Here is a 24,646-nt window from a genome sequence, read left to right as displayed (position 1 = left end):
ATTCCAAAGCACTTCATGCAAGAAAATAAGTATAGAGATTGCACAGTCAATCAAAAAGAGAGAAAAAGATTGACTTGCACAGACGCACACAACAGGTTCCGGCTCACTTTCATCCAGGACTCTCCCCTTCTGATTACACAGTAATTTTTTAATGATGCCGTTTTCAGCAACTTGCATGACGAGAGCAGCTGAAACACTGGAAATGGTTGTGGAAATTTAATAAGGCAAAGTGCCGGGTCCTGCATTTGGGCCACAAAAACCCCATGGAACACTCCAGGCTTGGGGAAGAGAGACTGGAAAGGACCTGATGGAGCTGAACATTAGCAGCTTGTGCCCAGGCAGCCAAGAAGGCGAACAGCATCCTGGCCTGTATCAGCACTAGCGTAGCCAGGAACGTCAGGGAGGTGATCGTTCCCCTGTAGTGGGCACTGGAGGGGCCGCACCTTGCATCCTGTACTCACTTCCTGGCCCTTCACTACAAGAGAGACATTGAGGTGCTGGACTGGGGCCAGAGAAGGGCAATGACGCTGGCAAAGCTCCTGGAGCTCAAATATGACGAGGAACGGCTGAGGGACCTGGGGTGTCTAGTCTGGAGAGAAGGCAGCTCAGAGGGGACCTTGTCAATCTCTTCTCTACAGCTCCCTGAAAGGTAAAAACCTAGTGCTAATAAGGTAACTAAACTTTTTCCATAACAAATTAGTTATCGATTAATCACACCTTTATCAGAATAGATAAAATATGCAAATGAAATAGTAAGGCTACCACTGAAAAATCACGTGCTTAAGGGTTTCAATAAAGCTTTCTCTGAAAACTGTGCAAGAAATGGCAGTTCTGCCTATTTACTTGAGTAATACACAAAAAGATGCCTGCTACATGCTACTACATACATGTGGTGTTTTCTGTCATAGATACACTTTTCTGTACATACAGCACATTAAACTCACGACAAAATATTTTACCTACTTTAAACATTTCACTGATTAAGAGGAAACAAGACAAAACATTTAACACCAGTTTCTGACATAAATATTAATTTTAGCGATAGAGCCTTTTCTTACAAATGGTGTAAAGCAAACTATAGAGAGCTTCAAACAAAAAGGCAGATCAAATATTACATAAATAAAACATTCAAGAAGGTTCAGAGAACCTCATAAATTATTCTACTGGTATTTTGTTAGCTACTTTAGCATTATTTAAAAAAAAAAAAAAAAAAAAAAGCAAAACCCCCCAAGCACCAAAATAACAAACTTAGGCAATTACATATAATTTCAATTTACAAAGTGGAACAACTCTGTCAATGAATGTTATCACTGAGAACAGGAGTCCAAGCCAATCTAAATTCTCCGAGGGTTTGTATTGCTGCAACAGTACACCACTGTTAAAAATGCCATTCTTCAGCATTCTGCAACAAGATCCAAAATACTCTTGAAAGGTGTTATTGATCTTTGTTTTTTTCTCACCTCTATAAAATGGAGATACAAGAAAATTTTTATAAATTTTTTATAAGAGCAAGTAGTGATAGGACAAGGAGGAATGACTTTAAACTGACAGATGGGAGATTTAGAGTAGGTATTAGGAAGAAGTTCTTCCCTATGAAGCACTGGCACAGGGTGCCCAGAGAAGCTGTGGCTGCCCCATCCCTGGCAGTGTTCAAGGCCGGGTTGGACGGGGCTTGAAGCAACCTGCTCTAGTGGAAAGTGTTGCTGCCTGTGGCAGGGGGGTGGAGCTGGATGGTCTTTGAGATATCTTCCAACTCAAACCACCCTGGAATTCTATGACTCTGTGAAAATATCAGTGCAAATGTTGACACAAAGCACTGCACAATTTCACAAAACACTGCAGTACAGAAAGGCATCCCAATGAACACTGCCCCACACATCTGAATCACAGAAGAAATGATGCCCCCCCAACCCATATGCAGCATCTCCCTGTACAGAGTGTGCATGTCAAAGATGGTGAAAATTGCCAGAGAGATTTTCACAAACCATCTTCAGAAAAGGGACTGAACAGAGAGATCAACTTCCTAATAAACATAGGGATTAATTTAGAGTCATTAACTGAAAATCTTACCCTTTATATCCTGCCAGGTGGCACTGGAGGGTTCAAATGCTCTCTAGTATTTCCCTAGTGCAGTTCTCCCTCTCCAAGCACCAGCCCTGGTTGGATTACATTGGATACTGTTCCAGTGCTCAAACATGAACAGCACTGAACTGACACCAAGCACAATCCAGTGGGTTGCAAATTCTGATGGCCTCTCTTTTTTTCCCCCAGTCAGTTCAGGGGCAAAGGCTGAAAACAGAACTGACAACATGCACATACAGTAGTAGAAAAAAATATGATTACTTGCAACTGTAACCTGTAGTACTTCTTGGAAGGGTCAACATTTGTCCGTCCTTTCTGAAACGGATAAAACAACAAAATTACATTTCAGTGGTTACCTATTTTTTTTCACTCCACTCAAAAGATAGTTTATTTCTTCAGCTGTGAAATCTTTTCAGGTTCTTCTGTTGTTTAAAGTTTTTGTGTCCAGGGAACATTTTTCATTATTCTGCGAATATTTATTTTGGTGAAATTAAAAATTATGTAAATTTGCATACTGTTTTGCATTCGGAAATAACACATTATTACTGGCAATACAATCTGAAGTAGTTCTAAAGAAATTATCACTTCGCCAAGATAACGATGGCTCTTCAAGGTTTCTCCACTGTCACCCATTTCCTGAAATACAGTAAGTATTACATTTCAATTTTTTTCACACCTTCATTTCTGTCATGCCTACATAGTTTAAATCTTTAGTATATTTCTGTTATTTCCATGCACATTTTCACTAATGCAGGAAAAAGCATACCTCCATATCTATTATTCAGAAAGGACTGTCAGTTGAAAATGCTTAATTCATTTCAGAGATAAATCAATATGACTGGAGTAGAATCAACAGAGGAATATCTCTAATGAAGTCCACTTTGGTAAAGGACTCCTGTTAAAGTTGACTTAAAAAGAATTTATGGAATTCACAGAGATTTTCTTTGGACATTTATAAATATGTGAGTGCTTTATTAGGCTTTGCATAACTAACCTCATCTCTTTCCACTGAATACAGGCGATTTTCTTTTAAGCACTGACATTCCAGGTTGCGCATTTCTTTGACTCTCTGCCTGTTCGAGTTAGCATCTTGGCTTTTTTGTAAAGCTATGAAATTGTGAACAAGGCCAGCTCTTAGTTACATTAAACTAACTGAAATCTACTGCTAAACTGAATACAGTGTTGCAAAGGAATGTTTACTCTAATGAACTTGAATATGTACATACTGTTTTATTAGGAATATCTCATTTTGTTTAGCTCTTTTTCTCATCATTGACATTAACACATGAGGATTGTTTATGTATTAGCAACTATAAAATTATAGGAACTAACTCCAACATCATTAATACTATGACTGAAGGTACCAGAACATACCTATTTTAATTATTAGCCATTTTGTCTCCAGTAGCAAGCACAGGTGCATTTCTCAAAGCCCTGGCCTAAATGCGAAGTCTGATCTGTAAGTTACACTTATTACAGAATTAATTTTCTGGTAATACTCACACTTCTTATACGTAGGTATCAAGTTACAGTCATTGGCCAAACTCGCATTTTTACTACGTCCATCTCTATTTGAAGTATTAGATTGTTTTTTTCTATTTGGAGTCAAAATAATACCTTTTTTAAAAAAAAAAAAAAAACAAACAATAAAACATTATGCATTGTCCTGGGTTCAGCAGTAGCAGTCGGTTTTTCTCCTTCTTAGCAGCTGGTGCAGTGCTGTGGTTTAGACTTTTGGCCTGGGAACAATGCTGATAACACTGATGTTTTCAGTTGCTGCTCAGTAATGTTTACTCTGACCAAGGACTTTCTGAGTCTCATGGTCTGCTAGGGAAGAGGGGAAGATGGGAGGAAGCAGAAACAGGACACCTGATCCAAACTAACCAAAAAGGTATTCCACACCACAGCACATCATGCCCAGCATATAAACTGGGAGCAGTTACCCAGAAGGGCTAGATCACTGCTTCGTCAGGCTGGCTATCAGTCAGCAGGTGGTGAGCGGTTGTAATCTCTTCCGTTGTTATTTTCGTTATCATTATTATTATTGGTGGTAGCAGCAGTGGTTTGTGTTACACCTTAGTTACTGGACTGTTCTTATCTCAACCCGTGGCAGTTACATTCTTTTGATTCTTCTCCTTATCCCTCTGGGAGCTGGGGGGACAAAAAGGGGGGAGTGATAGAAAGACTGCGCAGCTGACTGAGTTTAAACCATGACAGTTCTTTTTGGCGTCCAGCATAGGGCACGAAGGGTTGAGATAACAACAGATCTGACCAGAGTGTGTCTAATAGTATGTGTCATAAGCATTCATTGTTTCGGATTAATAGTCACTCGTCACAATGCTGATTTATTGGCTCTCAGAGTTGTTGCTCTTGATCTCACAATTTCAGCATGTTGTACCTTACTTAGAGCTGGTATTTGCTGTTTTAGTGTTTATCGGCTGGGGGCCTTGGGCTATTCTGGTGTTGTCATTCTGGTCATACCAGAGAGGGACAAATCATGGCAACGTGCTGGGGCTTGGCCTATGCTTACAGAGCCCTGTTCAACACTATCCAGCACCTTCAAAAGGAAAAAAATGTCCCTAGATCTGATGGCAAAGCAACAGACAGCACAGATACTCCAGCTCCAAGCACAGCAGCTACACCAGTCCCAGCGATAAGTACAGCAGCTACTCAAACCCTGACTGAAACAGACAGTGCAGCTACTCCAGCTCCAAGCACACCAGCTTACCAGCCCCAGCAACAAGTACAGTAGCTACCCAAACTTCGACCACAACAAACAGCGCAGCTAATCCAACTCCAAGTACAGCAGCTATACCATAGGATCAATTCGTGCCAACATTGTTTGCCCCTGTACACAAGAGGAAAAGTCAAAAAGAGGCAAGAAAGATGAAGCAAGATGAAGAAACAATGTCCTCACCACCCGGGACAGCATCTGACCAGGAGTTATTAGTATGTGAATAAGAGGAAGAATAGGTGACGTCTCAACCCTGGACCTCAACCGAGCTATAGAATATGCAAAAAGATTTTACCCGTCAACCAGAGGAGCACGTCATCACCTGGCTGCTCCGATGCTGGGACAATGGGGCCAGCAGTTGCCAACTAGAAGGTAGGGAAGCCAAGCAGCTGGGATCACTTGCTAGGGAAGGAGGAATTGACAAAGCAATTGCAAGAGAGAAAAAGTCCCTCAGCCTTTGGAGGTGGCTCTTGGCAGCTGTGAAAGGTTTCCATACAAGGACGATGTTATGAGTCGTTTGGCCAAGTGGATTACTCTAGAGAAAGGCATCCAATCTTGGAGGGAATCAGCCATTGTAGAGATGATCTATCATATAGATCATAACAGGGATGTACTCATAGATTGGCATAGATCCCTCGTAACGGGGATGCACTCATAGATCCAGATGAAGTCAAATGTACACAACCCATGTGGCAGAAATTTACACAGAATGCACCATCATCATACGCCCATTCATTGGCAACAGTAATCTGGAATAACATAGTACCGCTAACAGTGGATGAAATGATTCATAAACTCTGAGAGTTTGAAAACAATCTCACCCCTTCCATCATCTCAGCTGTGGAAAAACTGTCCCAGGAGTTCAAACAATTGAGAGACAATCTATCAGATCTATTCAGCTCCCCACGTGTACCAACACACATCTATGCTATTAACAAAAGGCATCTGCTGCTTGAGAGAGAAGACACAGAAGGTATACGCCACAGGCCACCCTACGGTTTTACCTGCAGGATCATGGAGAAGACATGACAAAGTGGGATGGAAAACCTATCTAGACTTGTTCTCCATATGGGACCTCAAGGGGATTTGATTTTAGGGGAAAACAGCCAATGAACTCAATTGTATCCTGTTGTGTGCTATGTAGCACTTTTATAGCCCACCAACTAGATGTCTTCAGGTCACCAGCGACTGGCCCTGACTTCCCTCCAACCGTCATCCCAACATCCTGACTGAGCTTAAAACACAACATGCATCTTTCTTAAAAAAAAGAAAAAAAAAAAAAAACAAAACATGGGTAATGTTGTAGGAATTAAAATGTATGAGAACCATTTTTCTGAGCCAAACAGCTATCTGGTCTTTGAAGAGAGACTGGAAAAATCAGTTTACTTCAGAAAATATTTACTTGCTAAAGATAACATATTAGCATAGTAGGCTCTTGAAATTGAATACAGTTAGAATTTATTTATTTCTTTTAACAGACCTCCATAGCTATCATAGAATCATAGAATAGTTAGGGTTGGAAAGGACCTTAAGATCATCTAGATCCAAACCCACTGTCATGGACAGGGACACCTCACACTAAACCATGTCACCCAAGGCTCTGTCCAACCTGGCCTTGAACGCCGCCAGGGATGGAGCATTCACAGCTTCCCTGGACAACCCATTCCAGTGCCTCACCACACTTACAGTAAAGAATTTCTTCCTCATATCCAATCTAAACTTCCCCTCTTTAAGTTTGAACCCATTACCCCTTGTCCTATCACTACCCTCCCTAATGACGAGTCCCTCACCATCATCCTTACAAGCCCGTTTCAGACACTGGAAGGCTGCTCTGAGGTCTCCACGCAGCCTTCTCTTCTCCAGGCTGAACAGCCCCAGCTTTCTCATCCTGCCTTTATACAGGAGGTGCTCCAGTTCCCTGATGATCCTCGTGGCCCTCTTCTGGACTTGTTCCAACAGTTCCATGTCGTTTTTATGTTGAGGACACCAGAACTCTACACAATACTCCAAGTGAGGTCTCACGAGAGCAGAGTAGAAGGGTATGATCACCTCCTTCAACCTGCTGGTCACACTCCTTTTGATGCAGCCCAGGATACGGTTGGCTTTCTGCTGTGAGTGCACACTGAAGGCAGCTCATGTTAAGTTTCTCATTGACCAACACCCCCAAGTCCTTCTCCACAGGGCTGCTCTGAATCTCTTCTCTGCCCAACCTGCAGCTGTGCCTGGGATTGCTCCCACCCAGGTGTAGGACCTTGCACTTGGCATGGTTAAACCTCATGAGGTTGGCATCAGCCCACCTCACAAGCGTGTCAAGGTCCCTCTGGATGGCATTCCTTCCCTCCAGCGTATCAACCGAACCACACAGTTTGGTGTCATCGGCAAACTTGCTGAGGGCGCACTCAATCCCACTGTCCATGTCACCGACAAAGATGTTGAACAAGACCGGTCCCAACGCTGATCCCTGAGAGACACCACTCGATACTGGTCTCCAGCCGGACATCGAGCCACTGACCACAGCTGTTTGTGTGCAGCCATCCAGCCAGTTCTTTATCCAACGAGTGGTCCATCCATCAAATTGATGTCTCTCCAATTTAGAGACAAGGATGTTGTGTGGGACAGTGTTGAACACTGCACAAGTCCAGGTAGATGACATCAGCTGCTCTGCCCCTGTCCATCAGTTCTGTAGCCCCATCATAAAAGGCCACCAGATTGGTCAGGCAGGATTTCCCCTTAGTGAAGCCATGCTGGCTGTCAGCAAGCACCTTGTTGTTTTTCATGTGCCTTAGCATTCCTTCCAGGAGAATCTGCTCCAAGATTTTGCCAGGCACAGAGGTGAGACTGACTGGTCTGTAATTCCCTGGGTCATCCATTTTCCCCTTCTTGAAAATGGGGGTTATATTTCCCTTTTTCCAGTCATCGGGAACTTCACCTGACTGCCATGATTTTTCAAATATGATGGACAGTGGCTTAGCAACTTCATTCGCCAGCTCCTTCATGACCCATGGATGGATTTCATCACGTCCCATGGACTTGTGTACATTCAGGTTCTTAAGATGGTCTCGAACCAGATCCTCTCCTACAGTGGGCCCAAGGTCTTCATTCTCACAGTCCCTGCATCTGCATTCCAGGACTTCGGTGGTGTGGTCAGAGCATTTGCCAGTGAAGACAAAGAAGTCATTAAGAACCTGAGCCTTCTCCAAATCCAGTTTAGCCAGTTCTCCTGATGGCTTCCAGAGAGGGCCCACATTGTCTCTAGTCTGTCTTTCATTTGCAATGTACCTATAGAATCCCTTCCTGTTATCTTTCACATCCCTAGCCAAGTTTAATTTAATTAATTTAATTAATTAATTTCTGACTCTGGAGGGGAAAAAAATCAACTAGCTTTTACCAGAAATTAATTAAGTAAAATAATGATATTCACAACTCTACCTTGTTAGTAGTATCTTATTCAACACCTCATAATACAGGACAGGTAAATGTAACTCCAGTACTTAATTTTCTGACAGGTTGTTTTCAGTTACTTGCTCTAGTGTTATGTATATGTTAAGGTTTACCCTTTTAGCTATTCAGGACACAGAGGCCCAAGTCCTTATCAGAGCTCCAAGCTGGAACAGAAACAGGTATGACAGGGTAACATGGCTATAAATGTATAATAGAGTGATGCTGAATCCAGAAACAGGAACTGTACTGTGCTCTGGTCCTGACTATACCTCTCAATTTAAAATTAAAAAAAAATTAATGCCACAAAGCTGAAGAATAGCGGATGGCAAGGAAGCAGCCCTGGCAGGATTTGAAGAAGTATCTTCAAAGTGCCAAATTCGTTCTGAACTAATGTGCATAACACAATATCAGGATTACAAAATAGCATTTTTCTGGCCTATTGATATACAGATTTTTTCACAGAATCTACAGAAAAACCCACAACATAATTCCCTATCCACAGCTTCTCATGCTAAACTTCTGCAAAAGAATTATTTGGTAAAGGCTTTTTGCATTAATTTCTAAACCAAGCCCTTACTTTGAAAATCATCCATTTCACTCCTAAAAGTTGGTATTTCTGCATGTACTCTTTTTTTCTTCTTTGGGGTCAGTAGTATTTCTGCAAAATATAAGATGGATACCAGTAAAAATGCCAGTAAGTAATAACTGTTTAATTTTCAAAGTGCTCCTTTAAACAAACAAACAAAAAAAAAATACAGGATACGCTTTAATTTCATTCATTAAGAACTATAAGCCTCTCATGTCCATAAATATATAATATTAGAATGAAATTACCTTGTTATAATGTCATACATTCATTCACACTTACTTCAACTTAATATATTCTCTTTATTAGTACCCGAATAAGCCCTTACTTTGAGAACTATCCAGTCTGCTCCTAAAAGTTGGTGTTTCTGTATGCAGTCTTTGTTTCTTCTCAGGGGTCAGCAGTATTTCTGCAAAATATAAGATGGACACCGGTACAAATACCATTAATAACTGTTTAATTTTCAAAATGCCTCTTTTAAACCAAATAAATACAGGATGCACTTTTATTTTATTAAGAATTATAAGCCTCTCATATGCATAAATGTGTAATATTAGAATGAAATCACTTTGTTATAACATAACATATATATTATATAACAATATAAGATTATATAACAATATAAGAAAGACACAAGATCCTCAAACAGAAGTTCCTAGTTCTCATCTTGCATAGTACAAATCATTGGTAAATCAAATTAAATGAGTGAGTTTACAGGAGCAGGACAATCAGAATCAAACTAAAATAAGTTCAGTATTTTAAATACTATTTACAACAACAGTTACAATTACTAAAAAATACAATCATAATTACTCTCAGAACCTGCATATCTCCTATTGTTGCAAACAGTCAATTTGCGAAGCTCCTTTTTACGTCTTTCTTCTGCTTCCAGAATGACTTTGTGATGGTCACACTGGTATGGACAACTTTGCAACACCTTGGTAAAGGTTTTACTATTGAAGGACAGTTCTCCTGCTTTACAACCTGGAAAAACACCAGGATATTGTAGAAACAGCAAGCATGAATGCTATAGAAGCCATCACAAAATCCAGTGTTATTTTGACACCATGATCTACAACTTAACCTCCATTTTCCATATACACATCTCAAAAGACGTAATACTTTTGTGTGCCTTCTTGTTTTGTACTTGCTCTTTTACACTGCACTTCAACTCCAGAAGGACTAAATGAGGCATGCATCCTCTAGGGAAGTGAAAATATTAGTGGGACTGGAAGAAAGGTGCTTCAGTTCCCTTTGCAGATTTATCCAGGAGCCAAAATATAAAAGATGTCTTTGCTATTTTTTGAAACTTTCTGTGTTATAACAGTTACCTGTATTAACCTGAATAAACAACGTCTATCTTATGAATTTCCTCACAGGAAGCCTTCCTGTTTGGTTTTGGGGACATTCCTAGGGTGATGTATGGTTTAGTTATTCTTGGATGTTCTCATAGTTAGTTACATCAGCTGAAGGTGAACTTCTGCACTGTGTGGAGTTACAAGAACGTCACTGAAACATAACTACAATATTCTAGCCTAAAATAAAGCAGTGCTAAAGATCAAGTTGAATTTAGTTTGACAGCTGTAGGCCTACATGACGTTCAAAGGTGGCTTACAGTGCTTCACACTCCCCCCCCCCTTTTTTTTCTTTTTAAATCAAGATACACAGGCTTAATTACAAAATACACTTACAAACCCTGAGTGCCAGCAGCATTCTTAGAACATACTGATAAACTGTGTTTAGGAATTAGAAGATGGAATAACTGAAGGCTGCAATCAGGGATTACTGTAAAACTGACAGACTGTACTTAATAGCAGTAACGCAGAGAAAACAGAAGGGCTGCAGAATATTTAGGAGGCTTAGAAGAGGAATACATGAGGGAACTGAGCAGGGCTCCAAGATTTTCCTCGCTCTTTCCAATCAGAGAAAGGAGGAAAGCACGCACTCGTAAGTGCTCTTGTAATAGCATGTCATCTTTTAAGCTGTTGTATACTATGTTAGTAAACCCACATTAAAAGGTAACTAGACTGAAACTGGCATATGTAGCTTTATTTCAATATTTAGTTTTTATTAGCGGGACAGGAAAAGGAAAGGAAGCTGTTAAGAACTGCATAATGGATAATCCTGTAGATGTGTTAAAATCTCTGTAAGCCTCCTTTTATGAACTCAAGAAAGAAAGACCTAGGATAGTATTTACCTGAACACCTGAAATCTGCCATTTTCTGGGATGTAGATGTAGCTGAAGTACTTTTTTCTCCTTTGGTTATCTCCGAGTGTTGATCTAAATTCGGAAGAAAAAAAAAAAACTAAGAAAACGCAACTGATCTTTTCCCATGGCAATCATGCATCAGCACAGCTATATTCAACTGTATTTACTATCTCTAGGTTATTAAAGTTTAATTTACATAACAGCAAAAACTCCAAATGAAATTCCTCAATTTAAATGGATCACATTTATGTTTTTGCAAATCCAGAATAATTACATTTAATTCAGTGCTTTTTTTCATCATTCTCCCAAAGCATATTGCTTGTACTTGAACAGAGCAAAACAACCCTGCAAACTTACATTGCTTAACTAAGCTCTATAAACTTTATTTCTATATGGAATCAGATGCTGAAAAATGTGATGTGCTGGAATAATATTTATTCTCAATTTTAATAGGTATAACCTGGAGATAACCTTGGTGGCTTGTAAAGCTACCATTCTGGCAAATACTAATCTAATGAATAATTATAAATTCTATAAATTAACAGGAAACTAAATTATGAATAAAGATTTGATCAAACACGTCCCAGTTTTGAAATAAATGCATCAGACTAAAAAGATCAACGCAAATCTGAAAAACATCTATCTTAAACACATCTTCAACATGTAGGAAAAGCCTTAAGCAAGTCATGCTCACAGGCAGGTTCTATCCCCGGTCTTACAATGGCAGATCCTTACACATTTTCTATTACTGGCTTTCATTGTTCAGTATAGACTGCATTCAGACTAAAATGAAAACATTTATCTGCGATACATTTATGTGAATAGTTAAAATCAACTAAAAAAAAAAAAAGCTAAAATATGTATTAGAAGAAAAGGAAAATAAATATTCTCCTAGTAAAATTGCACACACTATAAAATTCCCAAACTATGCAAACAGTTAAGTGACACATTACACAATGTACTCCATCATCTAATGATACATAAATTTTGATTAAAAAAAAGTGATAAAAACACAGAAACCTAATAAAATCTCATTAAGAACAAGATTATTTAAGAAAGGAATATGTCTATTTATACCTGATGTGCATGTCTGTTTCACGTTTTTAATGACCTCTGCTGGTTTCTTAAATAATTGTTCACTGGGAAGATCAGAATGTAAACAGTGGGAAAAATAAAATATCACATTTTCGAACATATATTTACTTGTAAATCAATACATACATTCCAAAGGCAAAACAAAACACATATTAAACATATAAAAGATTAAACTTAAAAAATTCTAATTATTCCATGTTACTGGGGTTGTAGTATCCAGGATGTAATCACTGTGTGTTGGAACTCGGTTTACCAGAGCCCTGTGATAAACACTCCTTGCAGTGCTGTTTAGCACTGGGAGTGCAGTGCTTTCAAGGGAAGCTGACTCATTTGCAATCCTGATTAACGTAAAGATTCCTTAGTGCACACAAAACTTTCATAATCTCTTCCAAATACTGTAGCCTTCAATAGAGGTAGCAATTGCTCTAAAAGGCAATTGATATTTTTTCTTACACTGACTAACTCCTATGCTATCTATGTACTCCTGTGACATGGTGATCATACATTTTTCTGTCATTGACTACCTCCAAATGCTGCAGGAGCAGGGAGCCTGATCCATGGTTATCCTTGGTTAACTCCTTTTGTGACACAAATACACATGCAAGGAGAGAGCTTTCCTCCTGCCCCCTCCTCCCAAAAAAAGTCTTAATAGTTTTGTGCTTCAGAGTCCAGAAGAACAAATAATCTGTGTCAAATTATGCTAATCAGTAGCAAAGCAAAATTTATCTGAATGTACCAGGGAAAGTAATTTCAGTGGTTGTTGCAAAGGTACAATATAATGCATGCAAGGAAGCTGCACATGAGCAGGGTTCAGCCAGCCACATTTGTGTGAGAGTAACGAGCAAGAGAACAATGAATGACTAAACAAGGCTCTATCTTTCTCTTCCCATGGAGGGAAGCAATTGAATATGAGCGGAGAAAAGCAGGGAGTGAAGGCTTTTTTCTGTAGCTCGTAAGCACTCCAGTTTTTTTGCACAGCAGATCTGTAACTCCTGTTTTCCTAGGAAATGCATATAACAGAATTCTTTGTGGCTTCATCCAAATCAATGGTTGAAATTTTGATCTACTAAATCAGCGAGAATTTTGAGGCAAAAACAATGGATGATTTTTCATCAATATGTTGAAGACATTAGGCCTGTACTGGCTTCCTATACAATGTCAGAAGCTATTATTTAGAGAAAAAGATGGTACTTTATTACTACCATGCCTATCATCTTTAATCTGTGACTTCAAAAACACTTCCACAAAATACTCTCTAATGAGCCACCAAAAGCCTATGCCTTTCCACTAGCAGAAAAAAAAAAAAACTACTTAGTAAAAGCTAATGTAAAAGGCTAACATTCAATTTGAAAATTATTAAAGAAAAACAAGTTAGTATTTCTGCTTAGGTTTAAGACACTTACCTTACTTGAATAGATTGATTTTTTACACAAGTAGTTCTTTCATTTATACTATGACTTTGTAGTACACTATCTGTTTGCAGTTCATTAACTGAACACAGACTATTCCTCTGTTCACTTTGTCTCACAGAAACATTTACTAGATTCATAGGGTTAACTATTTCATTTTTCAGTGCAGAAGAATTTACAGATGGAGAAAGAACCTGATCATCTGACTGTGGACAATGTATTTCTTTATGTGTTCTTGCTATGTAAGTTTCCGGATCAGCAGGATTCACCTCACAGTATTTGGATGCTTCAGCATTGGCTTCTGAGGATCTTTCTACAAATACTCCTCCTTTCACACTTTCCTGTATTGAAAAACACCAGTCAGTGACTATAGAAGCTCCATAAAAATATTAAATAATTCTATTAACAAGATTAAGTAGGATAGACAAGTCTAACTCTGGAGGTAACAGAAATTTCAGAGAAGCTTCAGAAACCCCTGAGTTAACAGCCCACAAGACAGTGCTGCTGAAGGTGTTGAAAGGGTAGTTACTAAGTGATAATTCCAGGCTGAAGCACTGGATTTGCTACTAATATGAGGCACTTCTAGAAATGAAAGTATTTAAGTAAGATCCAGCTGAATAACTAAAAAACTTGCAGTTCCACACCCAGAGATAACATGCAGTTATATAGCACAGGGAAAATATGCAACAACTTTATTTTAGTTTATGCCCTCATTTTCCATTATCATCTATCTCACAGCTGTACAACCATGGGCATGTCATGATTGCAAATATTAAAATTATTGCTTCAAATATTTGGCAATTAAAAATAAATCCAACTCTTTTTTCTCCAACCTAAATGATTTCAAATTTGTAGAAAATCTGGTTTTACAATAAATTAAAATGCTTCATAAAAACACAGATGCCTATATTCTCCAATTGCCCTGCATACTTATCTGTATGATATAATGGTAGAAGTTGCAGGTTGCATTTTCACACACATCCCATGTTTTCCCTACTTTTCTAGCTGACACTGAAATAACCTTAAGTGTTTACATTTTATTTAACCCTAAACCCTGGAAAAAAATGCTTAGTTTTATCTACTTTGGTAAATCGGCCAACCTCATTACACTCTTTTTCAAGCAAGTTTGTTCTGTATAAAATTTCTTTTGCTTCCTTCCAGTAGTCTTCTAGACTTCTTTTTCTGACTTGCATGTCCAACTCCTCTGTATTGGTTGCATTTAATGAATTATAATTTATTTTCAGGAACAATTGTTTAGCTTTATAAATCATAAAAAATAAAACTATTAATATTACAAGCTTTTTTAAATGAACATTTCAATAAGCATTATATTTTAGTATGCTGAGGGACAGCCCCAATAATTTAATGCAAAATATAACCCTGAATAATAATTTTAATATAATTTAATGTACATGTAAATGTTAATAAAATTCAAATATAAAGTGCAGTTACAAGAGGTGAGGTTGCAATTATAGTTGCTATAAGCTTTTTACACAATAATGCTCTGCTTTAAGAAACTCTTGTCATGGACTTAATCCTCATTCTATAGGTCTGTTACCTATATATGTCTCTGCTTTTTTTAAGAAACAGCTCCATATTAATGGGCACTGAAAATCACTACACCCCCTCAATCTTATACAAAACTCTTAGTTATGTTTGTAGCACAAAAATGTAGATACATGCTTTTTTACTAATTATCAACTGCATAATACTTCCACGCTTTAGAGATTAAAGAACATGTCTTTCTGTATTCTACAGCTAATTAAAAACAAAAAAAAGCATCAAAAAACATTAAAAAGGATACTTCAAAATACACCTTATTTAAAAAAAAAAACAACAAAGTATTTTTTTCATGTTGCGAAATAACTGTAGTCATGGTGATTTTGGGCTTGATTATCGACCAGCTTAGCCTTTATAAATAAGGGTAAGTACCAAGGAATAGAGTACCAACTGTGTGTTAGATGACAATGCTAATATTTGCACAGAATTTATAGATGGGAAAGCTTTCAAGAACTGGCCCTACATATATATATTTCACAAATGCACCATTGCAACACTGTTGGAATTTTTACTTTTCTTTCTTGTGCCTAAATGCTGTTACCAGTCCATGGTAGTAAACGTGCAACTTTTCTGCAGAAAACGAACATCACTTGAAGTACAGAGAATTACAAAGTTGCTACAGTGAAAATCACTTAGAAAGTCAACAGAACTTAAAAACAAATAATATCTGTATTTTTTAAAGCAGTAACAGAAAGCTTACTCATTTGTTTGCAGTTTTTAAGCACAAAAGTAGCCACTTTGTTTAGTTCCTCATCCTGAGACTCAGTTAATAACTGAATCATAAGTGGAAGACCATTATTCTGGAGCAGCTCACACTGGTTTTCTTCTAAAACAGGATATTGTAAAGGAAAATAGATTGTTTTCAGTTTCATACACAGTTTCATTGTGGATCCAAGCATGCTGTAATGACCTCTTACCTGGGTTGCAGCAAAAGCACTTTCAATCACACAGGATAATTTGCCCATAGCTCAAAGCTATTGTAAGAAAATTGAAGGAGGACTGAGATGAATTGTGATAGAGATACAAACTCATTTAACTGTTGCCTAAAAAATCTGAATTCTGGCTTCTGTATTTCTTTTCCTCTGGTATATACTCCTAAAATATATACACTATATTTATGTAGATCTTGAGATGCAGAAATATCAGAAGTTTGTAACTGGCAAAACTCAAATAAAATTAGTAGTTTAACCCCAATCTAGCTAATCTGTTCCTCCTCATTAACTATGTAATTAGCTATATTTTTTACTGTGATGTCATTTGTTGTATATATTCATACACCTGCCAACTTCCTAAGAACTAATTCTTTGTTGTCTAAATAAAACAAGGGAATAAGAAAAACAAATGAAATATGGTTATTTTGTTAGTGATGACATTTTAAGAGAAACTTTCATTCTGTTGGTTTTATCATATTTCTATTTGAAAGACATTTTCCATTAAGCTATTTTAGTTAATTCTTCATGAAAAAGCATCTTTAAAACTGATTTATGACCTACTGAGCTTATTATTGGACTTGTTATTGACAAAGGATAATAATCAATGAGGATTTTGAACATAATCCTTTTTTCTTGCATCTCTGAAATACACGTGAAAAACCAGTAGTATAAATAATGATCAGTATTTCACAAGTTCCCATTCTGTTGCTTTTACTGCCATAAAATACCAACTGAAGTGTTAAAAGTTTCCATCCTTGGGAAAGCCCTGAGGAGCCTGGCAAAAATACTTCAGGATTACCTAGTGCTTACATTACTTCAACACTAATACTTTTATATAGCTTTTAAAAGAAATTAACAGCTATGTAAGCAGTGGACAGAAGCTGTATGTATCAAGGACCATTAAAACAAAGCTCAAAAAGACTTGTGTGGCGTGATGTCTTGTAGCAGCTTTCACGTCTGGATGAATTTTATCCTGTAATACCTAAGACCAGCTCTGAATTCCTGCATAATAGTTTGCTTTTTCTGAATATTAATATTACATTATTTAAAAGAATTTCCCTTCATTTTCCAGTCTTGATAAATGATACCATTGAAGTTGTTAGTTTATAACAATTCAATTGAGACTGATAGAAAAAAAATGTATCTTACCACAAACTTCAGTACAGTGTCCAATGGTTAGAATAATACTAATTTTTTCTCTTGTATCCAGAGTGTCATTGGACAGCAGCTTTAGTAGCTCTGACACAGTGTGGTACTTTGTCAAGACAACACCTATGGTAGCTATTATGTAAAAAATAATTTGAAGAAAAATAAACACAATAATAAGGATATAGGCATCATCCAAACATAAAATGCTGTTTTTCAAGGGAACTCTGCAGCCCTCTAAAAGCCTTGGGCCTGCACAGTCCTTCTCTTTCATTTTAATACTTTAAGTCATCACATCCCTCCTGGAGCAGCAGTTCTGCCCCATAGCCGACGCAGCACTTTCTCCCAGATTGTGTGGTATAGAGATGTGGCAAAATACCTGACTAACAAGGGCTTTGCAATGTGCAGGTTTTGTAGACCTCTGCTCAGTCCACATCTTTTATCAGCTCCAGAATACAGCAAAAGAGTAGAATAAGGTTTGACACATGGATTATCTGCCACAAAAATGCTAAGAATGTTTCTGATACAGGGCAACCTCTTCCTGAAACCAGGAACACCACTGCTAGTACATACATGCTGACACCTAATCCTGTCCCAGATAAACTTCTCTGAAATAAGCTCAAAACTAGTGCAGGTATATGCTTTTAAACTTTTTTTTAACTTCCATTCACAAGCATTTAAGAGCACAAGTGTCAAATTTAATAGTCACGGCCAACAGCACAGATTGATCAGGCTCACAGGGTTCTCAAAATCTGATGCAATACGCAAAGACCTCATTAGGATAGCACTCTCCAGACAGCAGATCAAAGTGAAGATGTGTTACGCAAAAATGCCACATCTGTTCAGTTCCACACCTGAGTTACTAAAGCCTCCCAAAGCTTACAAAGGTTATTAGTTTAGGCACAGGTCTATAGAAACAGATTTCTAACTTCAGGATCCAAGCTGACTGCCACACACGCAGTTCTCAACTTTACTTACACAAAACTAGCATCTTATTTTTAATTTTCAGTCTTGTTTAAATTTCATTATTTCAGCAATAATGGGAAAGTAACCCACCTCAGATGAACTGAACCGCTCCCCATATACTTGTTTGAATTTAAAAAAAAATCTGCAATATCAGTGTATGTGATTTAATGCCCTCCAGCATCCATTCTTATCACTTTTCAAGGAAAAACAGACCTGAAAAATTTCATTTTAAAATTAGCATATATAAAAAATGGTAATGCTCTTTTCACTCACAGTCATTAGCAACGCAGGCATCCAGAGTCTTTGTTACTGCTATTGCAAGTTTAATGCTGGAGTGACTCATATTGGAATCATGCGTAAGCCTGGTGAGAACTCTAGCTAATGTATCCAGTCCTCCAACAGAAACAAAATATTTCTGCACATATGCTGAGTAAAAAAAAAAACAAGAAACAAAGTGAAAATGTCTTAAATAATACGCGTTGCAAACTGTTTTAGCATTTTAGCAATTAGGCTCATCACAATTTTTTCTGTGACTGTATTAACCATTACATTTCCACCCATGTAACTGAAGTTGAATATATGCTAGTCTCAAGAAATGTAGTAATTGTCATACAAAATAGTTACAAGGAACACATGGCCCTAATGCTTGCATACAAACGGCAAACCTTATGCCCAAGTTCTACCAACGTCACTGTTTTCAGAGATGTAACATCTTGTATTTGTAAAATACTTTTAATCAAAACAGCTTCCAAAATTTCTTTACTAACCTCACCAAATGTAGTCAGTTTGTAGCTATTTGTGGACTTAAGCACAATGAATACACTGTAAATGAAGATGGTGGAATACAGTTTTCACAGTTAAAATTGGAAGAACAGCAACAACAACAACAACAACAAAAAAAAAAATCAAACATTTAACGATCTAATTAAACTTACTTTTCCAAAAATAAAAAATTATTTAGAGCTCGAGCTGCACTTACAGTTATTTGCAACTGTGAGACCAACAAATGAACAAATAGGACGAACTATCTCAGGCTTTGTGCAACTTTCCAGCCACTCTTTGGCATATGGGAAGACTGAAGAGCAAATGTTTTGATTATATTCTAGAAAAGTGAAAACAAATAATTCCCAATCAAAATGTATTATTAAATTTCAGTTGAATATTAAAAAATTTAACCCAACAATCATTGACAAAAGCTAAAACAAACTTACCACTTTGGAGAAATACTTTAAACTTTTGTCACAATTTTAACAGCAACATTCTTACCATTCTGGGGATTGTTAACACAGGCACAGAGAGTACTGCAGACTGAGGACCACAGCTGATAGCACTGATTAGTATCTTCATCTGACAGATTGATCTCAGATGCGGAAAGCGTTGTTCTGTTAAGAACAATGCAAACAAGTCCCAAATAGTCAAGCAAACCTAAGTGTTGAATAGTCTATCATTTTATGTTTAAATTGCAACTGCCCACCTGAATAACTGTAGCAGTAGGCCAATGCAGCCTGTATCTCTGACATAGGTTTGCCCACTTACTAAAAAAGAACACATGCAAGAATCCTAAGACATATGCAACTTGAGACAAAATCTTAATGTCAAGTTTAATTTACATATATACATTCTTTTCCCATTTCCTAAGCATATATCCCACCCCAAAAAAAAACTAATACAAAATCACAACAAATGCCAACAAATTGGCAAAAATGTTCAATTTCTGTGTCTGTTTTTTATTATATATTGTCAGTAACGACTGGTTTGCATTATTTTTTAACTATAATTTCATTTTTAGTACTAAACCACCTTCTGCTATTTAAGGAAATCCCAATGAATGATGATCTATTTACACAATTCAGGTTCAGTTACCTGCAATCATTCATCTTTAGAAATTAACTTTACCAAAACATTACCTATTGAAAGTTTCAAGTTTCTGTATTGCAGATTGTCAAATAGAAAAAAAAATGGTGTAACACAGAAAAAAAAACCAAAATAAAACGAACTTACTATTATTGGAAACCAGTGCTAAGATGACATAAACAGACATTCTTTTCAAGTTCACACCAGAATTCTTATTAATTAAAAATGAAATGAGGTCTTCAAACAATGCAGCAGTACACAAAGTCTGTTGACAATAAACTGAAACCAAAAATAAAAATCATTAAGTCCTAAAACAAGCCATTCATAAACCTAACTTATATTTGTAATATATTTACTAGAGTCTCAGTTGCATCCCATTATGTGGTGAGTGGAGACAAACCAGGACTACAAGGTGGCTGCAGGCTTCTCCTGTAGTTAGTGCTAAACCAGCCAGGACCTAGGCAAACTCTGGAACAATTCACAAGTCATTTAACACTTGCTGCTAAGGAAGATAAGTAGCACAGCCATCTGGTATCATCAAGGCATGCTGCCTACACAATTCAGCAAGGTATTTCTCCAAATCTGGGGATAGACTGTGACACAGTGGCATTCCTACTCCCCCTTGCTCGACCCAAGAATCTTATTACGAGATTTTCTGCGACAAAAATGTAACAGAAACTAAGCACAGCAGAGGTAATGGTTACCCAGAAATACAAATAATATTACTTATTACCATTACTCTCCATTGTAATTCCTAATGTAAACAAAGCTGCTTCCTTTACTATGCCATGAATACTTGACTTTGCAAGATCATTTACAAACATCAAACCACCAATTTCTCGAAAATATTCACTTGCTTCACCTGTAACATTAAAAAAAAGAACAAAATTAAAGTTTTGCTTTTATTTCTCTTTAAAATTAAAACCTTTCAAGATCCTTTAGGTTTTGTGGGTTTTTTTTTTACAGTGACAATCAACTTAACATATATTGTTAACATAATGACTGTATTTTTTCTAAGGAAAAACTCTTCTTACTGTTTTGTTGACAAATTGAGTAAATAGTGATCAAAGTGTCTTTCTGAGATAGAGGGCAGTCCATCTGGTATTTAAGGCATTCAAGCAATAAGTTCAGATCTGTTTTCACATCTATGAGCAAACACAAAAAACTTCATGAAAATTGTCAGCTCTTCTTTATGATCTTTATTAGTATTACAATAAACCTGCCCAAAAACGTAGCATGTGTTTTTGAAGTAAAAAAATGTGAGCAAATATAGACCTACACCATTTCTCTCTATCCACAAACATACATATGAAAATATTCCTTTCTGTAGTTTGTTATTCAAGCATGGTGTCTGTAAGCGGCGAGAAGCAAGACACGCCAACCCAATATGGGTGATAAGCAAACTTCTACTTTGTGGCGCACTTCACTTATATCCGCGTGGTGTTTAGCACACCTACTAGTCAGAACAGTATTGGTTAGTTCTACACAGCTTCCTTCACATTCTCCTCCCACATCTGGTATCCAGTTACCTGTGAGGCCTACACCTTGCTTTGCTTGCACAAGGCCTCTAAGGATCCATGGCCTTGCTGTTGGAGCCATTCTGCAACAGGTGTCCTTTGCTAAAGTTACAGCCCCCTTTTCATATTTCTGGCCTTTAATTACTAGTAACAGTCTTAGTAAATGAAATGCAACTGCAAGGTGCATTAAGAGTATTTAAATGAGTAAAACAGAACCATGAAAATATTCAGAGTGAAAATAGAACTGCAGGAATCCAACAAAGCAAGGCTCACTATATGGTATTTACTTACAGAAAACTTAATCCCTTACCACAGCAGCTACAATCTTAAATTGTTATATTAGTAAGTGAAGACAAAACATTTTCTGGGCAACTACACACAAGCCTAGGTAGGTAGACACTTTTGAGAATCTGTTTCTTAGTTGTATGGGTATAATAAAAAGACTTATTTGACACTTATTTGTGATAGCAACCACAGATTTGTAAACCTTTTTAAGACTTGGGGTTTCTTAAAGAAGTTTAAATACAATAAAAATGTAGGTTATTATTAGGAAAACAAGAAGTGACTGTTGTGGTATTGTCTACTATCTGCAAGTTTGTCATTACATTTTCCAACGCAAAATTTGACACGGAAAAAAAAAATTTCCCCAATACCTCATCACCCATGACAAATCTATCACAGCCTAGTAAAGCTTTGTAAAATTGATGCAGGTAATAAATGACAAATTATGTTGAGCATCTTACCACACTGTTTTTTCTGCCTCTTTTGAGTTTCCATTTTTGGTTGTATCTCTGTTCTTGCTCTACAACAGCAAGGAAAAAGTGTTTTCTGTTCAGATTAGCACCATTTGTAACACCATATGCAGTATAAACAAAATATTTTTTCTTCAATACACTCTTTCCAGTTTTATGGTTTTACTCTGTCATCTGACACACAGTTTAATATGCTTTTGCATATTTCCTTTGGAAATACAGTATTTTACAGTAACACTGCATTTGTAACTATCACGTTACTATCTTTTGAAAGTCAGCATTTTGCAGAGATCAAGTTGATTCCATGTGGGCACCAAATATGTCCCTGTCATTAAAAATATACCTAGTTCTATGTCATTACCACAATAACTGTGATCCAATTTTCCTTGCAATAGGTTGCCAACTTTGTCATCAGCCAACAGCTAGCAGTAAGCCCACCAAGTAACGTTATGGAGACAGTCAGTTGTGTTCGATATCCACTATAGAACCTGCAGCCTCCTACTGCTACTCAGTGAGCCACTAAACCATAATTGTGTTGTTTCATCAGTACTGATCAAAACCAAAGACAAGAAACATGAACTGTTATTTCTTAAACTAAAGATTTATTTTTATTCACCAAAGAAATAATCACATTACATTAAGTATGCAAACCAGAAAACCCAACAGGGATTCTACATAAACCTAACATGCCAGCATCTGAAAGACTTGAACAGCAGAGTGAAACTGAGGTCTGGGAACAGAAAGATGGTCCCTTAAGCATCCCCCAGGACCCAGACACAAAAGATTGAAATAGGTTACTGTGGTGCTTGCATCAATCTCTCAAAAATTATCTAGCTCCAGTTAGAAACTTTGTATGAGTGATAAATCCAGCTTAGTAATGGACTGGTTATCCTTCTCCAAGTAAAGCAAAGGCCATAAGAAAATATCACTGCCATCTTAATGAAGACAGAGAGGTCTGCTTTAGTCAGATTGTTCCCATTCTTTTCCTGCTTCCATTAGTTCAAATACTCTGCATTCATCCTTACAATGGCATTGATGAAGTGTGTGTTTTGAGAGGGAATGTTTAGAGTTCATCTTTCTTTGCCCTTTCAGAAGTGATAATACACATAATTTCATTTTCTTGCAAATCTAACCCTGCCACAACAGCAGAAAGCTTGCAAGTCTTCCTCACCTCTTTTGCCCCTACTGCTCCCACCCTGCTGGCCTAAAACAAAAACTATTCACATACTCCTCAACAAAAGAAAGGCTGCAAAACCAAGCTCACTTTGCAGCTAATTTCATTTCCACAAAATTTAATTAAATACACATGCATACGATTAAAGAGCCTTTAATATAAGAAAAACAAAGAGTTTTTTAAACACTATAGAAAGATGTCTTGACCTCAGCTGGACCTTTTGCAACATATGGAAGGTACATAAAGTATAAGCCAGTCTACATTAAAATACAAATAGCTAATATCTGTTGTTGCATCACAGGCCAAAGATGAAAATATAAGTAACACAATCTGCTGCAGCAGACTTCTGGTAAATGCTGTGTGTAAAAGAAAATAATTACCTATCAATTACGAAAAATAACCCATACCATCCCATGAGAACTAAAAAAATTCCACTCTTAAAGCAGCACAGATAAATTCAAGCCCCTGCACAGCCACACCAGGCTAAGAACACCCAGTCTCAGGGGTACTTTTCCTTTTAAAATCCTATGGTCAAAGTCACTGCAGTGAAGGAAGTCCAGATAGTTGGTGTCCCGCTGAAACCCAAAAGTATGCCAGCAGCTGAGGCTGCACTGCTACCTTTGGTGAAACACGCCTCAGCACGGCAGACCTCTGAAGTCCTCCACTGCTATTTTAGCAATGTTTCCACCCCCATCCCCGTACACAATTCAGAACTCACTATCAGAGCTCCACGCTGAAGTCTTAACAAGTACTCCAGATCACCCCAAATACAAAAAGGAAAAAATATTTAACTTTTTTTTCAAAAGAAGAGCCAACTGTCTACAGAGGAATCATTTTTCTGCCAGCTTTTGGGAAGCGTGGGGAGTATCACGAGGATGTGAAACAGGGCACATCTACCTGTCGATCCGCAATAGCAGCGACTCTGCTCACACACCAAGGCGCTCCGGGCCGTTCCCGCCGCCCCCCTGAGGAGACCACCCGCCCGCGCGCCTTTCCCGCCCCGCCGCGCGGCCCCTCAGGAGCGCTCTGAGCCGGGGTGCGGTCGGGCGGCTCCTCTCGGGCACCGCGGCCCCTTCCAGGCTCCTCTTCCGCCACCCGAACCGGAGCGCTGCTTCAGGCCCAGGCCGGGGCGCAATCACTCGGTTTCCGTGCAGTGTTCAGTGCAGTGTTGAAAACTACAGCAACACCA

General features: G+C 37.8%; 1 protein-coding gene across 8 annotated transcripts; it reads right to left on the bottom strand.

Annotated features, from left to right (window-relative positions):
• Nucleotides 1-454: 454 nt before the first annotated feature.
• On the bottom strand, nucleotides 455-24,365 carry TERB1 (telomere repeat binding bouquet formation protein 1). 8 transcript variants are annotated; one of them, XM_062618261.1, is made up of 21 exons: nucleotides 22,275-23,833; nucleotides 21,049-21,159; nucleotides 20,748-20,876; nucleotides 20,162-20,293; nucleotides 19,635-19,695; nucleotides 19,427-19,542; nucleotides 19,140-19,262; nucleotides 18,434-18,586; nucleotides 17,198-17,329; nucleotides 15,817-15,942; nucleotides 14,657-14,814; nucleotides 13,551-13,897; nucleotides 12,130-12,191; nucleotides 11,041-11,124; nucleotides 9,657-9,827; nucleotides 9,172-9,252; nucleotides 8,835-8,915; nucleotides 3,586-3,699; nucleotides 3,077-3,189; nucleotides 2,344-2,397; nucleotides 455-1,462 (listed from the first exon to the last, which is right to left on the bottom strand). In XM_062618261.1, the coding sequence occupies exons 1-21, from the start codon at nucleotides 22,306-22,308 to the stop codon at nucleotides 1,457-1,459; spliced, it is 2,388 nt and encodes a 795-aa protein (XP_062474245.1). In that variant the 5' UTR covers nucleotides 22,309-23,833; the 3' UTR covers nucleotides 455-1,456. The 8 variants fall into 8 exon arrangements, with proteins under 8 accessions (XP_062474245.1, XP_062474244.1, XP_062474246.1 ...); XM_062618260.1 differs by lacking the exon at nucleotides 455-1,462 and adding an exon at nucleotides 24,349-24,365 and having other exon boundaries at nucleotides 1,474-2,397; nucleotides 22,275-22,333; XM_062618264.1 differs by lacking the exons at nucleotides 455-1,462; nucleotides 21,049-21,159 and adding an exon at nucleotides 24,349-24,365 and having other exon boundaries at nucleotides 1,475-2,397; nucleotides 22,275-22,333.
• Nucleotides 24,366-24,646: the final 281 nt, after the last annotated feature.

This window comes from Pezoporus occidentalis, unplaced genomic scaffold (genome assembly GCF_034315485.1).
Source record: "Pezoporus occidentalis ecotype Australia unplaced genomic scaffold, CSIRO_AGI_Poc_V1 ctg20, whole genome shotgun sequence".
Classification (NCBI taxonomy): domain Eukaryota; kingdom Metazoa; phylum Chordata; class Aves; order Psittaciformes; family Psittacidae; genus Pezoporus; species Pezoporus occidentalis.
Note: the sequence above shows the minus strand (reverse complement) of the source record. Positions and strands in the feature narration are given on the sequence as shown.

Excerpts from the sequence above, each read along its gene's own strand:
- TERB1 (XM_062618260.1), bottom strand. The coding sequence starts at position 22,308 with ATGGAAACTCAAAAGAGGCAGAAAAAACAGTGTG. Across the intron at positions 9,828-11,040 it reads GGCAGATTTCAGGTGTTCAG|GTTGTAAAGCAGGAGAACTG; the intron begins GTAAATACTATC and ends GTGTTTTTCCAG. Across the intron at positions 3,190-3,585 it reads GATACCTACGTATAAGAAGT|CTTTACAAAAAAGCCAAGAT; the intron begins GTGAGTATTACC and ends ACAATTTCATAG.